At 35.1% G+C, this 23,862-nt stretch overlaps 1 protein-coding gene and 3 pseudogenes across 1 annotated transcript; 1 reads left to right on the forward strand and 3 right to left on the reverse strand.

The window, feature by feature from the left end:
• Nucleotides 1-14,154: 14,154 nt before the first annotated feature.
• LOC131062580 (NAD(P)H-quinone oxidoreductase subunit 5, chloroplastic-like) lies at nt 14,155-16,433 on the reverse strand (annotated as a pseudogene).
• Nucleotides 16,434-17,760: 1,327 nt separating this feature from the next.
• On the reverse strand, nt 17,761-19,146 carry LOC131062587 (DNA-directed RNA polymerase subunit beta'-like). Its single transcript, XM_057996278.1, has one exon. The coding sequence runs from the start codon at nt 19,039-19,041 to the stop codon at nt 17,761-17,763; it is 1,281 nt and encodes a 426-aa protein (XP_057852261.1). The 5' UTR covers nt 19,042-19,146.
• Nucleotides 19,147-20,889: 1,743 nt separating this feature from the next.
• LOC131062588 (NAD(P)H-quinone oxidoreductase subunit 5, chloroplastic-like) lies at nt 20,890-22,806 on the forward strand (annotated as a pseudogene).
• Nucleotides 22,807-22,853: 47 nt separating this feature from the next.
• LOC131062611 (light-independent protochlorophyllide reductase iron-sulfur ATP-binding protein-like) lies at nt 22,854-23,804 on the reverse strand (annotated as a pseudogene).
• Nucleotides 23,805-23,862: the final 58 nt, after the last annotated feature.

The following is a 23,862-nucleotide window of genomic DNA, read 5'->3' on the forward strand; positions in this document are numbered from 1 at the left end:
CTTGAAACCCTTGAAACATACCAACCTGAAGATCCCCTACCTCTAATCCACCCCGAGCTTATTGATTGGGAAAATGAAGGACATACTGCTATTGATACCTTTCCAAATAACCATGCCATATCTATATATCTTAACGCAATCGAACCCGTAACAACTCTCACTAGGAATTTCAGCAACACATATTCCATTCAAGTGGGTGCCAAATCCCCTAGTCACAAAAGTGAAAATAAAGAAAACAATATCAGGTCTAATGCTGAAAACCATTTCTTGGCAACATTAGATCAAGAAAAAGTAAAAATTAAGGACGCATCTAATGGTGAAAACCTCCTTGAGGCACCAAAAGATGGGAGATTTGATACTTTACCTGAGCATTATCAAGAAAGGTCATCCATTTTGATCGAACCAACAAAGGCAGTTAACATTGGCACAACAGAGCAACCAAAGATTCTTCATCCAGCAACATCTTTATCAGAGGTAGAAATGCAACAATATGTGGAATTCTTCAAACGACAACAAATCAATTTTGCCTGGTCATATGTAGACATGCTAGGGTTAGATCCAAAACTTATTATGCATCACTTAAATGTTAGCCCAAGAGCCAAACCAGTCAAACAAAAGTTAAGGAAAATGCATCCGCATATCGCTCTCCTAGTCAAAGCAGAACTAAAGAAATTACTGGATGTAGGATTCATCAAACCTATAGCATATCCTCAATGGGTATCTAGCATTGTTCCTATTTCAAAACTAGATAAAAGCATCAGAATATGCACAGACTTCAGAGATCTTAATAATGCATGTCCAAAGGATGGCTTTCCTTTTCCGAGCATTGACATCATTGTAGATTTAACTGCAGGACACTCCATGTTTTCTTTAATGGATGGTTTCTTTGGATACAATCAGATCAAAATAGCACTCGAAGATCAAGAAAAGGTAGCTTTCACATGCCCATGGGGTACTTTCTACTAGAACATCATGCCTTTTGGATTAAAGAACATAGGTGCTACATATCAAAGAGCTATAACACCTATATTTCATGACATGATGCATACATTCATGGAAGACTATGTGGATGACATATTAGATAAATCATACAATAGAGAAGAACATATAGAGATATTGGAAAAGATCTTTGATAGGTTAGAACAATACAAGCTAAGGCTAAAACCTAAGAAATGTGCTTTTGGTGTTACTTCAGGAAAGCTATTGGGATACATTGTTTGAGCAAGAGGTATCGAAGTAGATCCAGCTAAGGTTAAAGCAATCATGGAAATGGCATCTCCCAAGAATATCAGTCAACTAAGATCACTACAAGGAAGACTCCAGTCAATCAGAAGATTTGCAGCTCAATTAGCAGATAAATGTCAACCATTCACTCATCTATTGCACAAACATGTTAATTTCAAATGGGACCATTAATGTGAAGAAGCATTCAACAAGATCAAGGTATATCTCATGCAACCACCTGTTCTAATGTCACCAATTCCTAGAAAACCGTTATTACTCTATGTATCAATTACCGAAGCATCATTGGGAGTTTTGCTCACACAAGAGGATAAGGAAGGAAAAGAACGAGCCATCTACTACATTAGCAAAAAACTAGTGGGATATGAGGTCAACTATTCATCAACAGAAAAAGCATGCTTGGCAGTAGTTTTTGCTTCTCAAAAACTATGACACTATCTACTATCTCACTCCATCAAGTTGATAGCTAAAATCAATCCTCTGAAGTATTTACTCAACAAAGCCACATTGACAGGACGACTAGCAAAATGGATCATGATTCTAAGCGAGTTTGATATCAAATATGTTGATAGAAAAGCTATCAAGGGACAAGTTATCGCAGATCAACTAGAAGAAACACCACTTCAAGATGACAATCCTCTACAGATTGAGTTTCCTGATGTTGATATCTTAACAGTCACAACAAAAGCATGGCAACTATACTTTGATGGTTCATATACACAACACAGATCAGGAGCAGGAATTCTATTCATCACACCAAAAGGGCATACAATCCCGAAAGCATACAAATTAAGCTTTCCATGTACAAACAATATAGTAGAGTATGAAGCATTAGTAACAGGTATCAAAATGGCTATAGAATGGAACATTAAACAACTTCAGGTATTTGGAGACTCTCAGCTTGTCATTAATCAAATCAATGATGACTATCAAACAAAATATGACAAACTAATGCCTTATAAAAAGATAGTGGATGATATCAAGAAGTACTTTGTAGAAATAACTTTTGAACAAATCCCAAGAAATGACAACAAAGCAGCAGACACCATGGCTACACTTGCTTCTCTATTATAGACACAAGAAAATCAAGAGCATTATGAATTCCTGGTAGAAGAGTTGTTTCATCCCGCCTATAATTGTCTTGATTCCCAAACCATCTATGAACTTATTGGACACGATTCCTCCCACTATGGCCATACACATACCTAAAAGACAATATACTACCTCCTGATTTATCGAAGAGCCAAAAGAGAAACTTTATTCACCAATCCTCCCATTTTACTCTCGTCGCGGATACCCTATTTAAACGAGGTCTAGATGGTGCTCTCTTAAGATGTCTCGAACAAGAAGAATCTGAGAAGGCTTTACATGAAGTCCATAACAACATTTGTGCCACTCATTCAAGTGGTCTTACCCTTTCGAAAAAACTCATATGCTTGGGCTACTATTGGCCGACTATGGAATGAGATTATTTTAAGATAGCAAGAACATGCAAACAATGTCAAATCCATGGGAATTTGATTCATGCACCAACACAAGAACTTCATGCTTTAGCAACATCTTGGCCTTTTTGTCAATGGGGACTTGATGTAGTAGGAAAAATAAATCCTTCTTCATCTAATGGGCAAAAATTCATCCTAGTAGCTACAGAATATTTCACAAAATGGATTGAGGCGGCACCTCTCATCAATATCATAGGAAAACAAATTGTTGCATTTATCTTGAACTATATCATCTGTCGCTATGGAATACCAATGACCATTATCATTGATAATTGGTGACCATTGAAGAATCAAGATGTATAAGAGCTATGTGAGAAGTTCAAAATCTAGCACAGATTCTCCACACCATACTATCCACACGGAAATGGGTAGGCAGAAGAATCTAACAAAACTATTCTGAAAATCCTTAAAAAGATAGTGAACGATGCCGGAAAAGATTGGCATATCCAACTAAACCCTTCTCTATGGGCCTACCACACTAGTATCCACACACCGACAGGTGCCACACCTTTCTCTCTTGTATATGGATTAGAAGCCATATTGCCAATCAAAGTAGAGATACCTTCTCTACGTGTATCACTAAAAGGTCTAATCCTAGATGAAGAACAAAGAGTATCTAGACTACAAGAGTTAGAACTGATCCATGAATGCAGACATAATGCCTTTGATCATCTAAAGGTATACCAACAAAGAATGTGTCGGAGGTATAATCACAAGGTTAAACCATGAGTCTTTCAAGTGGGAGAACTAGTGCTAAAAGAAAATCCACGCAACCAGGAAGATAGAGAAAATAAAGGAAAATTTGAACCAAACTCGTTAGGTCCGTTTGTGGTCACAACAATATTTGGATCAGGAGCATATCAGCTATCAACACAGGATGAAGATCAACTTGAAGAACTTATCAATAACATGCACTTGAAGAAATTTATGTCTGAAAAATCAAAAAAATCAAAAACAGTGAAAAATAAGAAAAAATCAAAAATAGTGAAAAATCAGAAAAAATCAAAAACAGTGAAAAATTAGAAAAAAAAAAAAACAGTGAAAAATCAGAAAAAATAAAAAAAATGAAAAATCAGAAAAAATAAAAAAAAGTGAAAAAGCAGAAAAATCCTTAAAAGTGAAAAAAAAGAAAGAAAAAAATTCAAATATAAGAAAAAGTGCAATAAAAACAGACGGTGAAAACCTGGCAAACAGGCGCTATCTATCAGCTAGCTCTTCCATCTATTAGTTCATGTGCATCATAAGCCTTTATACATATGCAGACATCCCAGGTGGCTTCTTACCATGGTTTGGATCATTGGATATATCATAACAACTTTGTTTCTAGGTTGGGGCAAAATCCTGCACTTAGTTGGGGGCAAAACTCTTGATCATTTTGAGCTTAACCAAATAGGTAGAACAAACAATTAGACAACTCTTAACAAGCAAAAACTAAGACACATCCAACATTGAACACGAGATAAAACTATCAACTATCAAGCTATCACAAAATCAATCAAAGCACATCACACACTTTCCAGTGGATATATTTTTGGATAATGATTGTAACATGATTTTTCAACTTTTCTATATTGATTTTTGCTATCATGATTTTTGAGTGACTCCAGGATGTCTTTGACTAGAGGAACAAGAAAGAAACAAGATATTTTTCTTGTTTGTTGTCTGAAAATTAATCATTAATATGTGCAAATTTGTCTCGGGACATGATCATCGAAGTATCATTGAAGACATTTCTGATTTACATATTGAAATGATTAATACTGCCCGTTTTACGCAAACAACACTCAGGTCATCTCGGTTCAATTATACCTCGATGCTTGTGTTAACTTGCTATATCAAAATTCAGGAAAGAAGTGCTCAGGTCATCATGGTTTAATTATACCATTGATGTTTGCACTCACTTCCCACATTTCAAAAGCTCAATGATGACAAAATGCAAAATAATCTAGTGACTGGTCCGGTCATAGTTTGCATTCCATTGCATTTTTATTTGCATTTTAGCTTGCATTTCACTCTTACATGGGATCATAAAAGCTCCTTTTATCCAAGGTTAAATCTATCGCAGGAATCATCAAAGTATCATTGCAAGTGTATACGCAATTAGAATAATGACTCATATCTCTCTCATGATATTATCAAATCTTATGTTATCTCTCTCAACAGAATCAACAATCAGCATATCCAAAAAAATTTGCAACTTGATATCAACAAACTGTCAGTTCTTTATATAATCAACCTTGTCAAATCAAATCAATCAATCAAACCTAATCAATTATATCACGTCTTATATAGGATGTATCCTTCCTGAAACCGGATGATCTGATTCTAATTCATGTCTTATATAGGATGTATCCTTCTTGAAACCAGACGTTCTGATCATGTCTTATACAAGATGAATACTTCCTGAAACCAGACACTTTGATCATCATTGTCTTATATAGGATGAATCCTTATTGAAACCAGACTGAATCTAATTAATCAAGATTTTTCAATCTTACCAATCCATGCAATCAAGCTAATCAAAGAACTCACATTTTCATTAAACCGCAGTTGCAGAAATCAAATCAAATCTATCAGGATATCAATCTCGCAAAAACTCCAAAGATAAATTATCTCAATTGATCTCCCAAGGGGGCATCATCATACCGGAATTTAGCAATCAAGAGCTGGGGCATCCTATCAAATCAATACCATCATCAAAATTAGATTATTCTTTGAATCAACGCGTCATCACACCTCGCTTCAAAGAGGGGCAAAATATATACACCTAAAAATGGTCTGAAGATAATTAATTAAATAAGCAATTATTTAATTAATCCTCCTTCCCAATTTAATTTGATTCACTAAGAAATTTGATTAAATTTCCCCTTTCATCTACTTATTAATAAATCTAAGGATTTATTTAATAGGTTCATTCATTTCACCCCTTTAATTAATTAATTCAAATTAATTAATTCCCCCCATCCAAATTCATTTCTTCTAAATCCCCTAATTAATTAAAACAAATCAATCATGAGTTGTTGAAATTAATTAGCCTTTTTCCATTATTTGAATTTTTAAATTCAAATTCTCCTAACTTCTACCACTCCTAAACCTAACCACTCTTAAACCTAACCCATTCTACCTACCACCATGTCCTCTTTCATCCAACATCTTCTAGAACCTTTGTGACACTTGTCACTAACTTTTCCCTTTCATCCTACTCCTTCTAGAAGCCTCTTGACACTTGTCACCATAGAGATGACAGATGTTCCCTTTAATCCAACCCCCTTTGCCATCCTCCAATTTAACCATTGATATCTTCAGATCAATCTTGATCGTTGATTCTTGCCACCTCACCCCTAGCCTTGGAAAATCCTATAAATAGACCTCATTTTGAGCAATATAGATCCCATCTCATTCTCATCTTATGCATTGTTACTATAGGCATCTAGCTTCTAGCTTATCATTCTTTAGCAATGTTATCATGCTTAATCTTAGCTTAATTGCATCTTAATCTTAGTTCATTTTCTAGATCAATCATGAAATCATATAGCTTAATCATGATATTCTTGCTGTATCATGCATATTCTTCATTCAAATCCTCCATCTAAGTGTAGTCAAGTCACTGGAATTTGCATAATAAGATCTAAGATCAAAATTCACACTCGCATTTACTAGGAGGCAATAAGTCGATTAGCTATGGTTTTGTCTTTCATTGTTTCAATTTGCTAACCATTTCTTGTAATGATTTATTGAGTGCATTGTGGTTGCAGGTATAGGTACACTTCATAGAGCACGACACTTGTTCTTCTCTTTAGAGCTAGATCCTGGTTGTGTTTCTTTCCAAGGTGTGATATCTCCTTTCTTTATAAGCACATCTTCCATTTAGATAGAATTATCTACCATTTTGTTAAATGATGGGTGTACTTGCATTTGGATACTATATTTCAATTTAGGGACCAAATTATTGATGAATATATCCATTTTCTCAGCATCTGGGATAGGCCGTGAATACTTAGAGAACATCTTTCTCCAACATTGGAGGAAAGTGAGAAAAGGCTCCCCTATTTTTTGTTTGGTATTGCAAAGTTCGATCATAGTAACATGATGTCGAATGTTGTAGGAGTATTTTTGTAAAAATAGTTGGATTGGTTCTTCAAAAGTTTTTATCCCTTTATGTAGACTTGAGAACCATTCCATAGCTTGTCCTCCCAAACTCCTTGGAAAAAGGCGCATGAGATATGTTTGATCATGCATGAACTCCATGCAGGAAGCAGAAAATTCTCTGACATGATCTTGAGGATCTTAGGTACCATCATAATTGTCAAATTTTGGAATCTCCACTCATGAAGGGAATGGAGGCATGTGTAGGTTTTTGTCAAATGGAAATGGGCATATCGTCTCCTTGTTTTTGAGTTCTGCGAGCTCAGTTGGTAAAGCTAGTGATTGTCTATGGACCATGATTATAGGTGATTCTTCCTTTTTAGTGATGAGAGTTTGAACGTCATATCCAGTAGGAAGTTTGGCACCTTGTTTTGCTAGTTCTAGAAAATAGTCTTCTTTTTCTCTAGCCATGATAGCCTTCATTATTTTTCAGAAATCTTTTTCCTTTTGACATTTATGGATATCTTTTTCTGGAGGTTCAAAATCTTCAACTTCACTTGATGAGGAATCATTATCAGTTTCATGAATACTGAGGTTGTCTTCATCATTTTGTTTTGTTCTAGGTATAGTGGGAGATAATGATTGATCGTAAATTGGTCTCTCTGATGACAAAGGTTTATCAGTCTAGGGATCCTCTTCGTAAAATGGATTATCTTTATATGAAAAGGGTTTCCCTTTGCCTCTGGCATCTTTCTTATGAGAACTCCTGGTTTGAGTAGGCATTTTTATTGATTGGTGTGACCTAAAACTATTTGTGATGCAGAAGTCAAGATCAAATTTAGAGCTAGTTGTTCAGTTAACGTATTGTTTGAGAGAAGCAACTAAGATTTAGTCTAGTTTTAGGAATGATCTATTCTGTATAAGATGTTTATCTAAGTTGATCCGAGAGAAGTGACTAAGACTCAGTCTGGTTTCAAGAAAGATCTATCTTGTATAAGATGTTTATCTAAGTGACTTAGGTTTGATATGTAGTTGATTGAACTAGCTGAAAGATGATCAACAAATCGTGCAACACAAATGGTAGAGGTACATTGTTTTGATCTATTTATGCTCAGGATGATGATAACCAGTTTTATGCTCACTGTAGACTATTTTAGGCAAGTTTGATTGTTCTGGACTGACAAAATTAGAGATTCGTATGACAGGTTTCTTAGAACTAGACGACAATTCAAAAGCTTCAGGATGACAACAAACAATGTTTCATATGATTTGTTGCCTTATACCGTATGACAAATGGGTATGTCTAGAATGATAGACTGATCAATGCAATTTTATAGTATGACATAGGATTCAAGATGAAACAACAATTCTCATAACCGAATGACAGACAATCAGGACTTGTACGATACAAGATGCAGGCTCAAATGACAGACTGTTAGGATTGATGGAATTTCGTAGGACACAAAATATGAAACTAGATGATAAATCAGAGGAATCGTATGACTGTTTGCTGGACAAAGGTAAATTTATGAGTTTTCAATGACTGAGTATGACCAGATTTGAGATGGAATGGGTTTTTATCCTGATTGACGATGAGAAATTTAGAGGTAGACTGAGTTTTTGATAGCTAAGGTATACTAGTTTGTGACATAGACAAAGTTTTGACTAGGATAGACTAGTTTTGGATAGAGTTTCAACTAGGATAGACTAGTTTTGGATAGAGTTTCAATTGGGATAGACTAGTTTTGGATAGAGTTTCGAATAGGATAGACTAGTTTTGACACGGACAGAGTTTTTGATCTCTGAGTTGTTTCTTGTTTTCTCCAATTTTGGTATTTCAGTTTTAGTTTTAGGGATGAAAAACACAGAAAATACGTAGTAGGAATAATAACTCCAATCACAACATGCAAACCCTATGGAATTTGGTGAGAGAAGAAAAGATTTGCTTGTAGACTCAGGTACACACCCAATAGCTAATTAGAATATGGCCACTGAGTCTCACGCAATGGATTCTCAATGCAGTATTAGCCGACTCCAAATGCTAATGGGGGCACAAAATGACAAGTATCTTGGGAGAGTTACTATCTCTCTTGCACAAAGATTTACCCCTTTCGGAGGTGAACCCGGTAGCTTCTATTTTGAATTGGAACTAGTAAGGGATCCATTTGGCATGTCGAGGTATAAACTCAATTAAGATGTCTCCCAGCCTTGAAAACCAAGGTTTCATATACCCGAAGGTATAGAGGAGAGCTATTCTCGAGCACTGTCGTTGACTTGATTTTCATCAAATCATATTTTTTTTATAGTGGGCTGGAGTACTTAGCATTTAGCCATTCCAACTTGGATCGTTCCCCTCACACCGATCGTTAAGGCTTTAAGAGTTATTAGCTCCTTGGGAGGGCAGGCTCGCTAAAGATGTACAAATCTCAAACTCAAAGAAAATACCTCAAGGGTCTGGATTTCAGATTGTCTATGCAGACAAGAGCATACTCTACTACCTCTTAGAATTTACTTAAAACATGGAATACAGATATGTTCTTTAACCAAATAGCAAGTTAGCTACCTAAAACTGAATTTAAAGAATACACGATGTTTGCTTGAATCTCCCCAGACAACCTGCAAAGACAACGAATTAGTAGTCATATTGTCTTTGTGCGACAAGCATATTCTTTGACAAGCGTTCTACAAAAAATGATTAGGCTGTGAAAAATTCTCAGATAGACAGATAAATAGCCAGAGTTAGTCGTCAATATAATCAAAATTAAATGAGAAAATTGAAGAATGAAATCTTCTTTTTAACCAAGAAAATACAGAATTGTACGAGAATTTTTACCAGACCATACGACACCTATAGTTTGTCATTTGGGCGTATGGGAAATATCATACGAAAAATCATGGAACCTGTACGAACGAAAATCCAAAAAGTCAAAAAATCCAAAAACAATAAAAATAAGCAGTCAGTCTTGGAGGCCAAAAAATGTAGTCTTCAGCCCCACGGTGGGCGCCAGAAATGTGTGTGTCAAAAAGTGAAATAAGGTCTGATAGCCACAGACACAACACTTCAATTAAGTCATTACATGTATGGTTAGTAAATCAATAATCAATAAATAATAAACCATAACAAAGTGACTAATTGCCTTCTAAAAGATGTGAGTATAAGATTGCTCTCATATTTTTATAAGCAATACTAGTGACTAGACTACACCAAGACAAAGGATATAATCTATATGATATTAAACTGTATGGATGCAAGATGGATGAAAGATTCAAGCAATAGTGATTCAAACAATATGGATTCAAGCAATATGGATTCAAGCAATAATGAATAAACTAAATATGCAAAAAAAACTAAACTAAGATGCAATAATCTCAAAAAGGCAAGCACAAAATCTTCAATGACTCTAGAGAAAAATAAGCATAATAATAATCTCCAAGGTGTTTCTCAAATATCTCTGGGGTGATTTGAATGAGAGCTGAAGGCTTAATTTATAGAGAATTACAAGAGAGATCAAAAAAGCACAATTTAGGATTAATTGAAATAATTGAGAAATCAAGTTCAGTTAACTTTGAGATAGATTCCAATTATAGTTTAATTGAAATGCATTCAGATAAGAAGTTCAAGTTGCATTAGAAATAAGAATTAATTAATTCCATGCATTTGTGATAAAATAGATAATTCTTTTATTTATTCAAGAAAAGAGTCTTTTAATGCAACTAAACTTCTTTTTCTCAAAAGCTGTGAGTTCCAATTTTAGAGAATAATTCAATTTAATTGCTTTTCTGATTTCAAGTTCTCAATTTAGAAAAAGAAATAATATCTCAAGTTTGATTTCTCTCTCAATTCTTTTATTCTATTTTCAGATTAATTCCTCTTTCGTAATAAATTAATTCATTTTTTGCATGATTAAATGACAAATTTATTAATTAATTAAATATGCTAGGATATTAAATAAATGAAATAGGATAATTGATTAAAATGATATTCTTGGAATGATTCAATTAATTAAATAAATATTTAACTAATATTGAGTAATTGATTTGCCACGTGACATTTGATGATTAACGAATTAATTAATGTGCTCAAAGTTGATTTAATTGTCTTTGGTTAGGACCTTGGTGATGTTGTCGAGATTAGGGGCCTATGGTTTAGATGACCAATTTTAGGGTATTATAGTCCTAACATGCATTGGGACTCATAGCATTCCTTCAGATTGTAAACATTGCCATCTGTTCTCTTTCCTTCTGCCATAACCTGACCGATATTGTCTTTCTTTATTTGGTGACTGGTTGAGTCAAAGGTGAATTAATAACCTTTGTCACACATCTAACTCACACTCAACAAATTGTGCTTTAGGCCTTCCACATAGTATACATCACATGCCTTTAATTTTGCATTGATGCTTAGAGTACGTTTTCCCTTTATTTTGATGGATGAGTTGTCTCCAAATCTTACTGAACCACCATTCCAATCATCAAGTTTGATAAATTTCTTTTTATCACCAGTCATGTGATTGGAACAACCACTATCTACAACCCATAGATTTTTCCTTTTAGCATGTAAGGTAATTTGCACTATCAGACTTGATTCTGCCTTTTCCTTTTCTTTCTCAACCCATACTAGTTTGGTTTCCTTCTTCTTGTCAGCTACTATATTGTGCTCAGGTTCAGGTACTGGTTCTTGATCAGGATTTGTTTTCTTCTACTTGATCTTCCTATTTTTACACAACCTTTCTATGTGTCCAAACTTTTGACAGTTATATCATTTCACATTTTGATTTAAAGATAAATCCTTAAAATTATTGTAGGGCATGGATTTATTCTTCCTACATTCAAAACTCCTATTACCATATCCATTGCACTGATAATAGACAACATTCATATCCCAGAGTGCATTAAATGGATTTCTACTTTCATAATTCATGGAGGGCTTATTGGTTAATCTGCATTCAGCTATTCTATGCTCAAATTTCTTACACCGGTAACAATAACCATGAAAGTTAGAAATATACTGGTTAGATTGCCTCGGTCTTGCAAAGGGCTGCCTCATTGGGGGTTTTTCCTTCATGTTGTTGACTCTGGTGAATCCTTCATGCTAAACTCTTACATCTCTCCTTGGTTCATTTCTTGTGTATACCGGTTTGTGTGACAATTTCCAACAACATCTGCATATATCTTCTTACCAGTATCCTTGCTTACAATGAATGTATTCTTCTCTTCACCTTCATATGAAGAGGTGAACTATATCTCTTTATTGGATGTGTCTTTTCTGTTTGAATTTTGACCTTCTTCAAAGCCTAAGTCACTGGTATCTTTGGAATGCTTATGTTTTCTCAACATCTTGTCTAAGGCTTTGGTGCTGCCTTCATATTTGCTCCTTACTTTTATTTCTTCCTTACTTTCTGAGCTTCACTATTTCTGTTTCTAGATCTTGATGCTCCTTTTCCTTCTTCATCAGATCAGAGGATGTAACTTCACATATTCTCTTGTTTTCTTCCAGTAGTAGTTTCAAGTCAGATATGACTTGACTAGACTCATCCAGGGAATGCTTCAAGAGACCTTGTTCATTTATTGCTTCATGCTTGACCTTCTTGAGTTCTCTTCTTGTTTTACTCAATTCCTCAAGAGAACTTATAAGCTCTCCTTCTAAATCCACTTTAGCCTCAATATCCTCTTCTTCCTTATCTTCACCAACTGGTTCATCAAGTGCCATAAAGAGGATAACTTTTCTGTCATTCTCATGGCAGTCATCTTTTGATGCAATTTATTCATTTGTGGCATCATGTTCAATAGTATAGAGGTTTTTCTGCTTCCAATAGCCTCTCCTTCCTTTCCGGTAGACATTTCTTTCTCTATCTTTCCCAGCAGATTGGCTAAACTCTCTTGACTCATCTCCACCGGTTTCATTATAAGGACATTTTGTAGCAAAGTGTCCAACCTTACCACAGTTGAAATATTTGAGTGGTAGCTTTCCTTTATACTTGCCAGATCCTCTTTTGAGCTTTCTAAAAAAAATTTCTACCTCTGCATCAGAGTCTTCACTAGATCCTTTATGAGTAGCTACTTCTTTTCCCTTTTGGGTGGTGTTGAACGCTGCTTCTTTTCTTAAGGAAGCATCACTGACCGTTCTCATCTCATAGGCCGTTAGTGAGCCAAAAAGCTCATCCATTGAAAATATCTTTAGATCCTTGGCTTCTTCTATGACAAACACCTTTGTATCATACTTAGGCATAAGGGACCTAAGAACCTTCTTTACAAGGATCTCAACCGCAATTTCTTCACCGAGCCCTTTGATGTTATTCATAGTTTCATCAAATTTATGAGGGTAGTCTACAATATTTTCATCATCTTTCATCTTGATGCCTTCAAGTTGGCCCCTAAGTGCTTGTTGCTTGGCCTCTTTGACTTTTGCATCTCCTTCAAATAACCTCTGCAATTTATCCCAAGTCTCCTTGGCTGAAGCACAGTGCATGACTTTGACAAACTCATTATCAGATAGTCCGCTCAAGATAACATGTTTGGCCTTTGCGTTGTTCTCATACTGCCTTTTGGCATCCAGATCAGTGGGAGGAACACTAGGAACATCATACCCATCTTGACAGACATCCACACATCAAAACCAAGGGAGGAAATACAAGTCTCCATATAGTTGGATCCATCAAACATGGGGATTTTGAGGAAGCAGACTCATTTCTTGCCATTATGTTCTAAGTCCAGAATCTACTCAATGTTTCTAAAAAAAAATAACTAGGAACTTGGCTCTGATACCGATTGTTGAACATAGAGTACCATTTAGAGGGTGGGGTGAATCAATGGTTCCTAAAGCTCTTCTTCTTTCAAGCAACTTTAGAATACCAGTTGTTATCTTAAGCACTAAACAGTTAAATTGGTAAAGCAAATGGGCAGACCAAAGAAGACAATCACACAAATGCACTCCATAACACCAGATGTACGAGGAAAAATCCAATATGGGAACAGCCTTTGAATCATGGGCTAGTTGATAAGATATGTGAAATCTTATTCGATCCGCTCGGGAATTTTATTTTGGTAAATGAAGTATTGGAAAGTCGTAAAGTATGAAAATGGATCTCAGCGATCGTACCTTCATCGGATCAATGACTCACCTATTTGTCTTTGCAAGCATTTCAATAAGTTTTTTCATAATCTTTCATTTTTTCTTTTCTTTTTTTTTCTCTCTATCTATTTGTTCCATGTAAACCAGTTGATGAAATAACTGAATCATATTCATTCACAAAGAATATCAATTAACAATATTTTATTATTGAAAAAATAAATCCAGGGAACGATATTGAAAAAGGATGCTGTTATAGACATCAATGCTGATAAATAGCATGATATATATGTATATATTCTAGTTTTCTATGGATAGAATGAAAATGAATAGTAATATATTAATATAGATATTAATACACAAAATAAGGAAAAAAATATATACGAAGATATACGTCCCCCTCCTAAGCATCTCATTCCCTCTCCTACAAAAAGACCTAAAAAACCTACTCCATTTGGGATTCCATCAATTGCCCATTGATCAAATGAATGACTTGTTTCAGCTAATCCTCGTATACCTTTAATCAAGATTATGTCATAATATATGTCTATATAAGCTTGATAAAAAGACCAATTATATATAATATTAATCGATTGGTCCATAATAATCTTCATATGAGGATTTGTTTTATGATATACATCCTGTGATAAGAAGTAAATAGGTCTATATAGAATACAGGCAATCAATATACCAAGAAATGCTATACCAACTGAGGGGATTGCGTCTATGAAAAATTCGGACCAATTCTTCGGATGTTTCTTATCAAAAGGGGCCGTCGATGAAGCAAACCGTTGAGATAATATGTCATACCTCATTCCGCTTTGAAAAAAAGGAACTCCTATTAATCCAACAAATAGAGTAAATATTCCCAATATAACTAAAGGAAATAGCATTGCCTTGCCCAATTCTTTCGGATATGCAAAAGATCCTTTATAAAAGAAAGGATAAGTGACAACCAAACCTCTGTTCTTTTTGTACAATCCTTCCATCTTATTCGAAATTTGAAATGCTTCTTTGGAAAAGGAATTATTCCTTCCTATAATTTGATTCGACATAGAATCTGCTCTCGTTCTATTTAATATCCTGGATTCCTCCTCTCCCCACATAGAAGTCGAATATAATGTAATATGGTTGTTATATGAATTAACTAAATTTACGCGGAAGTCCCCTTCAAAAGTGAGTAAATACATACGAAACATGTAAAAGGCAGTTAATCCTGCTGTGAACCAAGTTATCCCCCCGAAAATGGGAGAATATAACTTACTATCACTAAGAATTTGGTCTTTAGACCAAAAAAAAGCAAAAGGTGGAATACCAGAAAGAGAAAGTGTCCCTAAAAGAAAAGTGATTCCTGTAATTGGCATATATTTCCTCAAACCACCCATAAGAGCCATATTCTGACTTTTACGGGGGCAATATCCAACAATGGGTTCCATGGAATGGATCACTGATCCGGATCCTAGGAACAATAATGCCTTGGAATAAGCATGCGTAATCAAATGGAACAGAGCGATTCGATAGGAATCTATCCCTAGAGCTAACATCATGTAACCTAATTGAGACATAGTAGAATAAGCCAAGCCTCTTTTAAGATCTTTTTGGGCAAGAGCCATAGTAGCTCCCAATAGAGCTGTTATTCCCCCTATCCAAGAGATAAGATACATTATTAAAGGTAGAGCTTTAAAAAGAGGAAACAATCAAGCTACAAGAAAAATTCCTGCTGCTACCATAGTAGCGACATGTATAAGAGCTGAAATAGGAGTAGGCCCTTCCATAGCATCAGGTAACCATACATGAAGTGGGAATTGTGCAGATTTGGCTACTGGACCTAAAAATAAGAGAAAAGCACACGAAGTAACAAAAAATGAACCAACCCCATCAATGGCAGTCAATTCATTGAATTTTTCAGACAAATATTGAAATTCGAAACTACCTGTTACCCAATAAAAACCTAGGATTCCTAATAAGAGTCCAAAATCCCCTGCACGGTTAGTTATAAATGCTTTTTGACAAGCATTAGCCGCACTGGGTCACGTAAACCAAAAACCTATCAATAAATAGGAACACATTCCTACTAATTCCCAAAATATATATATTTGTAATAAATTAGGGCTAATAACTAGCCCCAGCATAGAAGCATTAAAAAAATTAAGGTAAGCAAAAAACCTCACATATGTTTTATCATGAGACATATAATTATCGCTGTAGATCATAACCATGGTTCCAACTGTTGTGACTAAAACTAACATAATGGAAGTAAGTGGATCAATCAAATAGCCCAACTCTAATGAAAACTTATTATTGATAACCCAGGACCAGAAATATCGATAGATGGGACCGCCGGTAATCTGTTGCAAGAACAAATTGAAAGAAAGAAACATAGCTACGCTTAATAGAAAAATGCTAATAAGAGCCCATGTACGGCGAACACTCTTAGTTGCTCCTAGAAAAAATAAGGAGCCTAATCCGATTGGTACAGAAGCTGAAAGCGGAAGGAAAGGCACGATCCAAGCATATTTGTATATAAATTCCATAGGAAGATTAAATGATTATTCTAAATATTTTTATATTCCACATTCTTGGTTTCCAATCCACTAGATCCTGAAGAGAACAAAATAAAAACGATAGATCATGAATAAGAAGTTATTATAATTAGTCCATGTTCTGCAATATCACCCGTGAATACTCCACCAGTATGAAAAGTCCTTAGTGTTAGTTGAGTTCTCGGTTCTCCAATTGATTGGCCTGCAATAATGCCGACTGCTTCTCCTAATTCGATTAAGTTGCTATGAGTAGTATTCCGACCATAACATAATTGACAAATCCAATATATACTTTTGCAAGTAAAAGGGGTTCGTATATATATTGGTTGTACTTGGAAATAATATAATTGATTGGCAAGTTTAATTCCAATATCTTCATTGCACGTGGCAATACATCTCCCATGTATATATACATCGTCTGCTAATACACGACCAATTAGTGTTTGTAGAACAAATTTATTTTTGATTGTTTCTCGATCTTGAATGAGATTTACAAAAAGACCTTGGATAGTACCACAATCTACTTTACGTACAACGAGGTGTTGTACTACTTCAACAAGTCTACGTGTGAGGTATCCAGCATCTGCTGTTCATATAGAAGTATCCACAACTCCTTTACGAGCACCGTAACATGAAATAATATATTCCGTTAAAGAAAGTCCTTCGCGGAAATTCCCTTGAATGGGTAGATCAACAATTTTTCCTTGAGGATCTGACATTAATCCTCTCATACCTACTAATTGGTGAACCTAGGATGTACTTCCTCTAGCTCCTGAAAAGGACATCATATGTACTGGATTAAGAGGATCAGTCATCCTAAAATTCGGATTCATTTCTCGTCTCAAATATTCACTGGTAGCATGCCATACCTCAATCAATTGACGTAATTTTTCTACTGCATGTACATTCCCATAATCATGATGTCTTTCTGAAGCAAACCCTCATTGCTGCGCATCTTGGATAAGCCATGCTTTAGATGGTGTTGTTAAAAGATCATCAATTCCTAATGAAATAGCTGCGTCAGTAGCTTGCTGGAAACCTAAAATCTTCAGTTGATCTAATATATGTGATGTATATGTCATTCCAAATTGATTTACGAATCTTCTAATAAGGTGCTTCATAACAAATTTATCCATCCCTTTATTAAAAAAGGGCACTTCAAAGGGAAAGGGATGGACAAATTTGACGGGATTTTGTGTCATAAGAATTAGATATCCCCATTTTATTTTGGGGAGCAGAATTAAGCAATGGGTTTAAGCTGGGAGGCTCCCTTGATCTTTATCTCTGCATCAATGAGATAAGCATAAGATTAATAACATTAAATTCTAAATAGTAACATTTCTTGTCGGATATCATAAGTCCACAAGCCTTTTATAGCTTCTTCTATTTCTCGATTAAAATGAATGCGACCAATGGTTGTTCGAATGTATTTATTAAGTATTTCCCCCACTCTACCTTTTCTTATTCGAAAATGATCATAGATTTCATAGAAGGTACCTAAACATTCATATTGAACTTCGATAGGAAGTTCTCGGTTTACTGAATTAATAATAGAGGTATCTATCTCTCTCCCCCATCGGAGCCATAAAGGACTGTCTAAATCAATTTGTTTTTGTTCATAAGCTTTAAGCGCATCATCATAGCTATAAAACGAAGGCGAGACGATCTTCTTTTTTGAGCTATTTGGATGGTACCTATTTTCATAAATACCCTGGTTTTTTTGAAGAGTTGATCTATAAAGTCCTAGAAGCATATCTTGAGTCGATACACAAATAGGATCTCCTATGGTTGGAGAGATAAGATTGAGATGAGAAAACATAAGTAAACGAGCTTCTACTTGAGCTTCCATAGATAAAGGTACGTGGACAGCCATCTGATCTCCGTCAAAGTCCGCATTAAATCCTGCACAAACCAATGGGTGTAACCGAATGGCACGTTCATTTATTAAAACAGGTATAAACGCTTGTATTCCTAATCTGTGTAAGGTGGGTGCTCGATTTAACAATATGGGATGTTTTTGTATAATCTTTTCATATTCTGTCACTTTTGGGAAGAAATAATAGCAAAAATCTAAGCATTTATCTATCCAACCGTAGGGTAAATCTACAGCTACTCCTCCAATGCGGAAATAATTATGCATCATTCGCATGCCCGTGGCAGCTTCAAATAAATCATATATCATTTCCCTCTCTCTTAAAATATAAAAGAAAGGAGTCTGCGCACCAATATCAGCCATGAAAGGTCCAAGCCATAACAAATGAGAAGCTATACGACTTAACTCTAGCATAATCATTCTAATATAGCTAGCCCTTTTAGGTATTTGAATATTTTCCAATTTTTCTGGCGCATTAACCGTTATCGCCTCTGTGAACATAGTAGCCAAACAATCCCATCGTGTTACATAGGGGAGATATTGAACAATTGTTCGGTTCTCAGCAATTTTTTCCATCCCTCTATGTAAATAACCTAATACAGGTTCACAGTCAATAACATCTTCACCATCTAGAGTAACAATCAGTCGAAGAACACCATGCATTGATGGATGATGAGGACCCATACTTACCATCATGAGGTCTTTCTCCCTAGCAACCATAATCATAACTCTTCCCCGGTTTTTTCAAAAATCAATGAGAACAAAAGAAAGAATGACTCATTAGGATCCGGAATTTAATAAACCATAATTGGATCTTAAAATTTCGTTCGAAATTAATGCGGTCCACGCATATCTAATTGACCGATTAAACTTTTGTAATGAAGTCTGTCTTTCTTGAACAGATAAATCAGAAGTCATTTACGTTTACCCACAATTTTCCACAAACCTCTTTGGGAAGAGTAGTCTCTTCCATGTAGGTCCAAATGTTCAGTAAGTCTTTTAATTCGACCGGTTAAATAACATACTTGAGATTCAACAGATCCTCTTTGTTCTCTAGGAATCAAAGAGGGGCGAACGGACAAATTTTTGATCATAAAAAAAAAAAAAAATTCCGAAATTCATATTTATTTCATTTAGAGTAAGAAAAAAGAATGAGATCCATTTCTTTTTGTTCATGGTCCATATATTCCTACGTTTCGATCGAATTTATCTTCAGCATAGAAAAATAAAATGCAACTTTCATAGAATAAAGCAACCATACCAGCAAGATTTAATGTGGGAGCCGGGATTATTAAAAAGAATGATGCACTTTCCTTTTCTATTGGGAAAGAAAAAAAGATGACGGAATGATTCATAAATTTCCCATCTTGAAGGTCAGAGAGAAGGGCTGTAGTGGATTATAGAACCGTGTCCCTTCTGCCCGACCATCTTTCCAAGTACCTCCAAGAGACCCTAGAGATTCCCATTGCTCCTCTTGGAGGGTGTACACCACTTCCTCTAATTTATTCATCATTTTCGGGATCTTCTTGTCTATCATTTTCAGAATCTTCTTTTTTGGGCACAATAAAATCGAGGGGTCGAAAATAGTGGTGAAAATTGGGTCGAGCCAGAGGACTTCTGCTCATCCTCTTTGTTCTCGTTCCCGCTTATCCTCTTCCTCTGCTATGGAGGACGCTGTGGAAGAAAGAAAACCCTCGGGTTTTCTTCCCGGTGAATTAGCTGCAGGGAATATCTTCCAATCACCATCACCGTAAAGCTCAAGCTCAGAATAAATATACTCACTCTTAACATAAGAAAGAGCTTTTGCTGCGGCCCAATACGCTTTTTTCCTCCAAACATTGTTACGATTTTGTTTTTTTGATTTAGAGGTGCGTTTTTTTGGTACAGCCATAAGAATAGTATCCATTTTTATACCTTGATTTTATTTAGAAAAGATATAATATTTTCTATTATATACTATTTTTTTTTATTTTTTATTTTGCAAACTCTTTAAATTCATTTTTTAGAATATTATATCACATTTTTCTTGCATTTTGCAACCTTATTCATATAATATTGATTAGCAATAGGGGATCCACGATACAAATTGATAATAATTATCAATTCTTACATACGTATATACTCACGAATTTTGAGTAAATGAAAACCCACTATGTCATTTTAACAGATTCAATTATTTCTTATCTTAAGAATTCCAATTGGTTTCATTTTCTATTAAGTTCCATTCTTAATACTACTATTCATCTACAATAGAAAATTGAATAAAATAAAAATGTGTGTGTACATGACTAATAGCGCAGTACCTAGATTGAAAAAGAGTTCCTTCTTGCTCATCTTACAAATATTTGATTAGTATCAGTATTGATCGGTTCCAATCTGGTATTTCCAGAAAAAAGATGAAAAAAGGTCACAATCAATATGAAATCGATAGGACTCCATCCCTTCCATCCCATATTCTATCGTTCTTTTTTATTCATGATCTATCGTTTTTATTTTGTTCTCTTCAGGATCTAGTGGATTGGAAACCAAGAATGTGGAATATAAAAATATTTAGAATAATCATTTAATCTTCCTATGGAATTTATATACAAATATGCTTGGATCGTGCCTTTCCTTCCGCTTTTAGCTTCTGTACCAATCGGATTAGGCTCCTTATTTTTTCCAGGAGCAACTAAGAGTGTTCGCCGTACATGGGCTCTTATTAGCATTTTTCTGTTAAGCGTAGCTATGTTTCTTTCTTTCAATTTGTTCTTGCAACAGATTACCGGCGGTCCCATCTATCGATATTTCTGGTCCTGGGTTATCAATAATAAGTTTTCATTAGAGTTGGGCTATTTGATTGATCCACTTACTTCCATTATGTTAGTTTTAGTCACAACAGTTGGAACCATGGTTATGATCTACAGCGATAATTATATGTCTCATGATAAAACATATGTGAGGTTTTTTGCTTACCTTAATTTTTTTAATGCTTCTATACTGGGGCTAGTTATTAGCCCTAATTTATTACAAATATATATATTTTGGGAATTAGTAGGAATGTGTTCCTATTTATTGATAGGTTTTTGGTTTACGCGACCCAGTGTGGCTAATGCTTGTTAAAAAGCATTTATAACTAACCGTGCAGGGGATTTTGGACTCTTATTAGGAATCCTAGGTTTTTATTGGGTAACAGGTAGTTTCGAATTTCAATATTTGTCTGAAAAATTCAATGAATTGACTGCCATTGATGGGGTTGGTTCGTTTTTTGTTACTTCGTGTGCTTTTCTCTTATTTTTAGGTCCAGTAGCCAAATCTGCACAATTCCCACTTCATGTATGGTTACCTGATGCTATGGAAGGGCCTACTCCTATTTCAGCTCTTATACATGCCGCTACTATGGTAGCAGCAGGAATTTTTCTTGTAGCTCGATTGTTTCCTCTTTTTAAAGCTCTACCTTTAATAATGTATCTTATCTCTTGGATAGGGGGAATACCAGCTCTATTGGGAGCTACTATGGCTCTCGCCCAAAAAGATCTTAAAAGAGGCTTGGCTTATTCTACTATGTCTCAATTAGGTTACATGATGTTAGCTCTAGGGATAGATTCCTATCGAATCGCTCAGTTCCATTTGATTACACATGCTTATTCCAAGGCATTATTGTTCCTAGGATCCGGATCAGTGATCCATTCCATGGAACCCATTGTTGGATATTGCCCCCGTAAAAGTCAGAATATGGCTCTTATGGGTGGTTTGAGGAAATATATGCCAATTACAGGAATCACTTTTCTTTTAGGGACACTTTCTCTTTCTGGTATTCCACCTTTTGCTTGTTTTTGGTCTAAAGAACAAATTCTTAGTGATAGTAAGTTATATTCTCCCATTTTCGGGGGGATAACTTGGTTCACAGCAGGATTAACTGCCTTTTACATGTTTCGTATGTATTTACTCACTTTTGAAGGGGACTTCCGCTTAAATTTAGTTAATTCATATAACAACCATATTACATTATATTCGACTTCTATGTGGGGAGAGGAGGAATCCAGGATATTAAATAGAACGAGAGCAGATTCTATGTCGAATCAAATTATAGGAAGGAATAATTCCTTTTCCAAAGAAGCATTTCAAATTTCGAATAAGATGGAAGGATTGTACAAAAAGAACAGAGGTTTGGTTGTCACTTATCCTTTCTTTTATAAAGGATCTTTTGCATATCCGAAAGAATCGGGCAAGGCAATGCTATTTCCTTTAGTTATATTGGGAATATTTACTCTGTTTGTTGGATTAATAGGAGTTCCTTTTTTTCGAAGCGGAATGAGGTATGACATATTATCTCAATGGTTTGCTTCATCGACGGCCCCTTTTGATAAGAAACATCCGGAGAATTGGTCCGAATTTTTCATAGACGCAATCCCCTCAGTTGGTATAGCATTTCTCGGTATATTGATTGCCTGTATTCTATATAGACCTATTTACTTCTTATCACAGGATGTATATCATAAAACAAATCCTCATATCAACTTGGATCCACTTATAATAACTACTAATTATAAAAATACTCACGTAAATCCAAGTAAATTTTCCTTATTATTTTTATGTTTCCCCTCATCAATAGGATTGAGATAAAGCTCAGAGAGCAAACTGAATAATTCCTGATCTGGAATCTCCTTTGGCACAATACCTTCTGGTTGGGACAATATTTGATCCGCTATGTCTAAATAATATTCACATACATAGTTAAGTGATGGTTCGGATCCAACCATTTCAAATAAGGTTTTGCCCTTTACTCTCGAAACTCGAATATCTTCAATAAGAGGTATTGGACAGGCTTCTACATATTTATTGATAAGATCTCTTTTAGATGTACGATTTCCAACCAAACCTGCTAATCGCAGTGGATGTGTACGAGCTTTTTCCCTGATAGAAGCAGTAATACGATTAGCTGCAAATAATGCATCAAATCCATTATCTGTAATAATGACACAATAATCTGCATAATTCAACGGAGCAGCAAAACCTCCACAAACCACGTCTCCCAATACATCAAATAATATTATATCATATTTGTAAAATGCATTTAATTCTTTCAACAATTTCACAGTCTCTCCTACCACATATCCCCCGCATCCGGCTCCTGCAGGCGGCCCCCCAGCTTCCACACAATCTACCCCTCCATAACCTTTATGAATGACATCTTCAGACCAAATATCTTCATAATGATAATCTTTGGACTGCAAAGTATCTATAATTGTAGGTATCAAAAATCATGTCAGAGTAAAAGTACTATCATGTTTGGGATCACATCCAATCTGTAACACTTTTTCGCCACGTCTAGCTAGGGCAATTGAAATATTACAACTAGTGGTTGATTTACCAATTCCGCCTTTTCCATAAACTGCTATTTTCATCTTTTCATCTCCTTTTATTTCTTTTTTATCTTCCGAACTTGTGATTCGTTTGATCTAATTTTGAGTTGAACTTTGCCTTATTTATATTATATAATTGTAGCATGTTACATTGTTTGACATTGTTTTTTTTGTTTTTTTTTTTTTTAGCCCCCTCACATCT

Source organism: Cryptomeria japonica, chromosome 6 (genome assembly GCF_030272615.1).
Source record: "Cryptomeria japonica chromosome 6, Sugi_1.0, whole genome shotgun sequence".
Taxonomy (NCBI): Eukaryota; Viridiplantae; Streptophyta; class Pinopsida; order Cupressales; family Cupressaceae; genus Cryptomeria; species Cryptomeria japonica.

Coding starts and splice junctions, on each gene's coding strand:
- LOC131062587 (XM_057996278.1), bottom strand. CDS start 19,041: ATGATTATGGTTGCTAGGGAGAAAGACCTCATGATGGTAAGTATGGGT.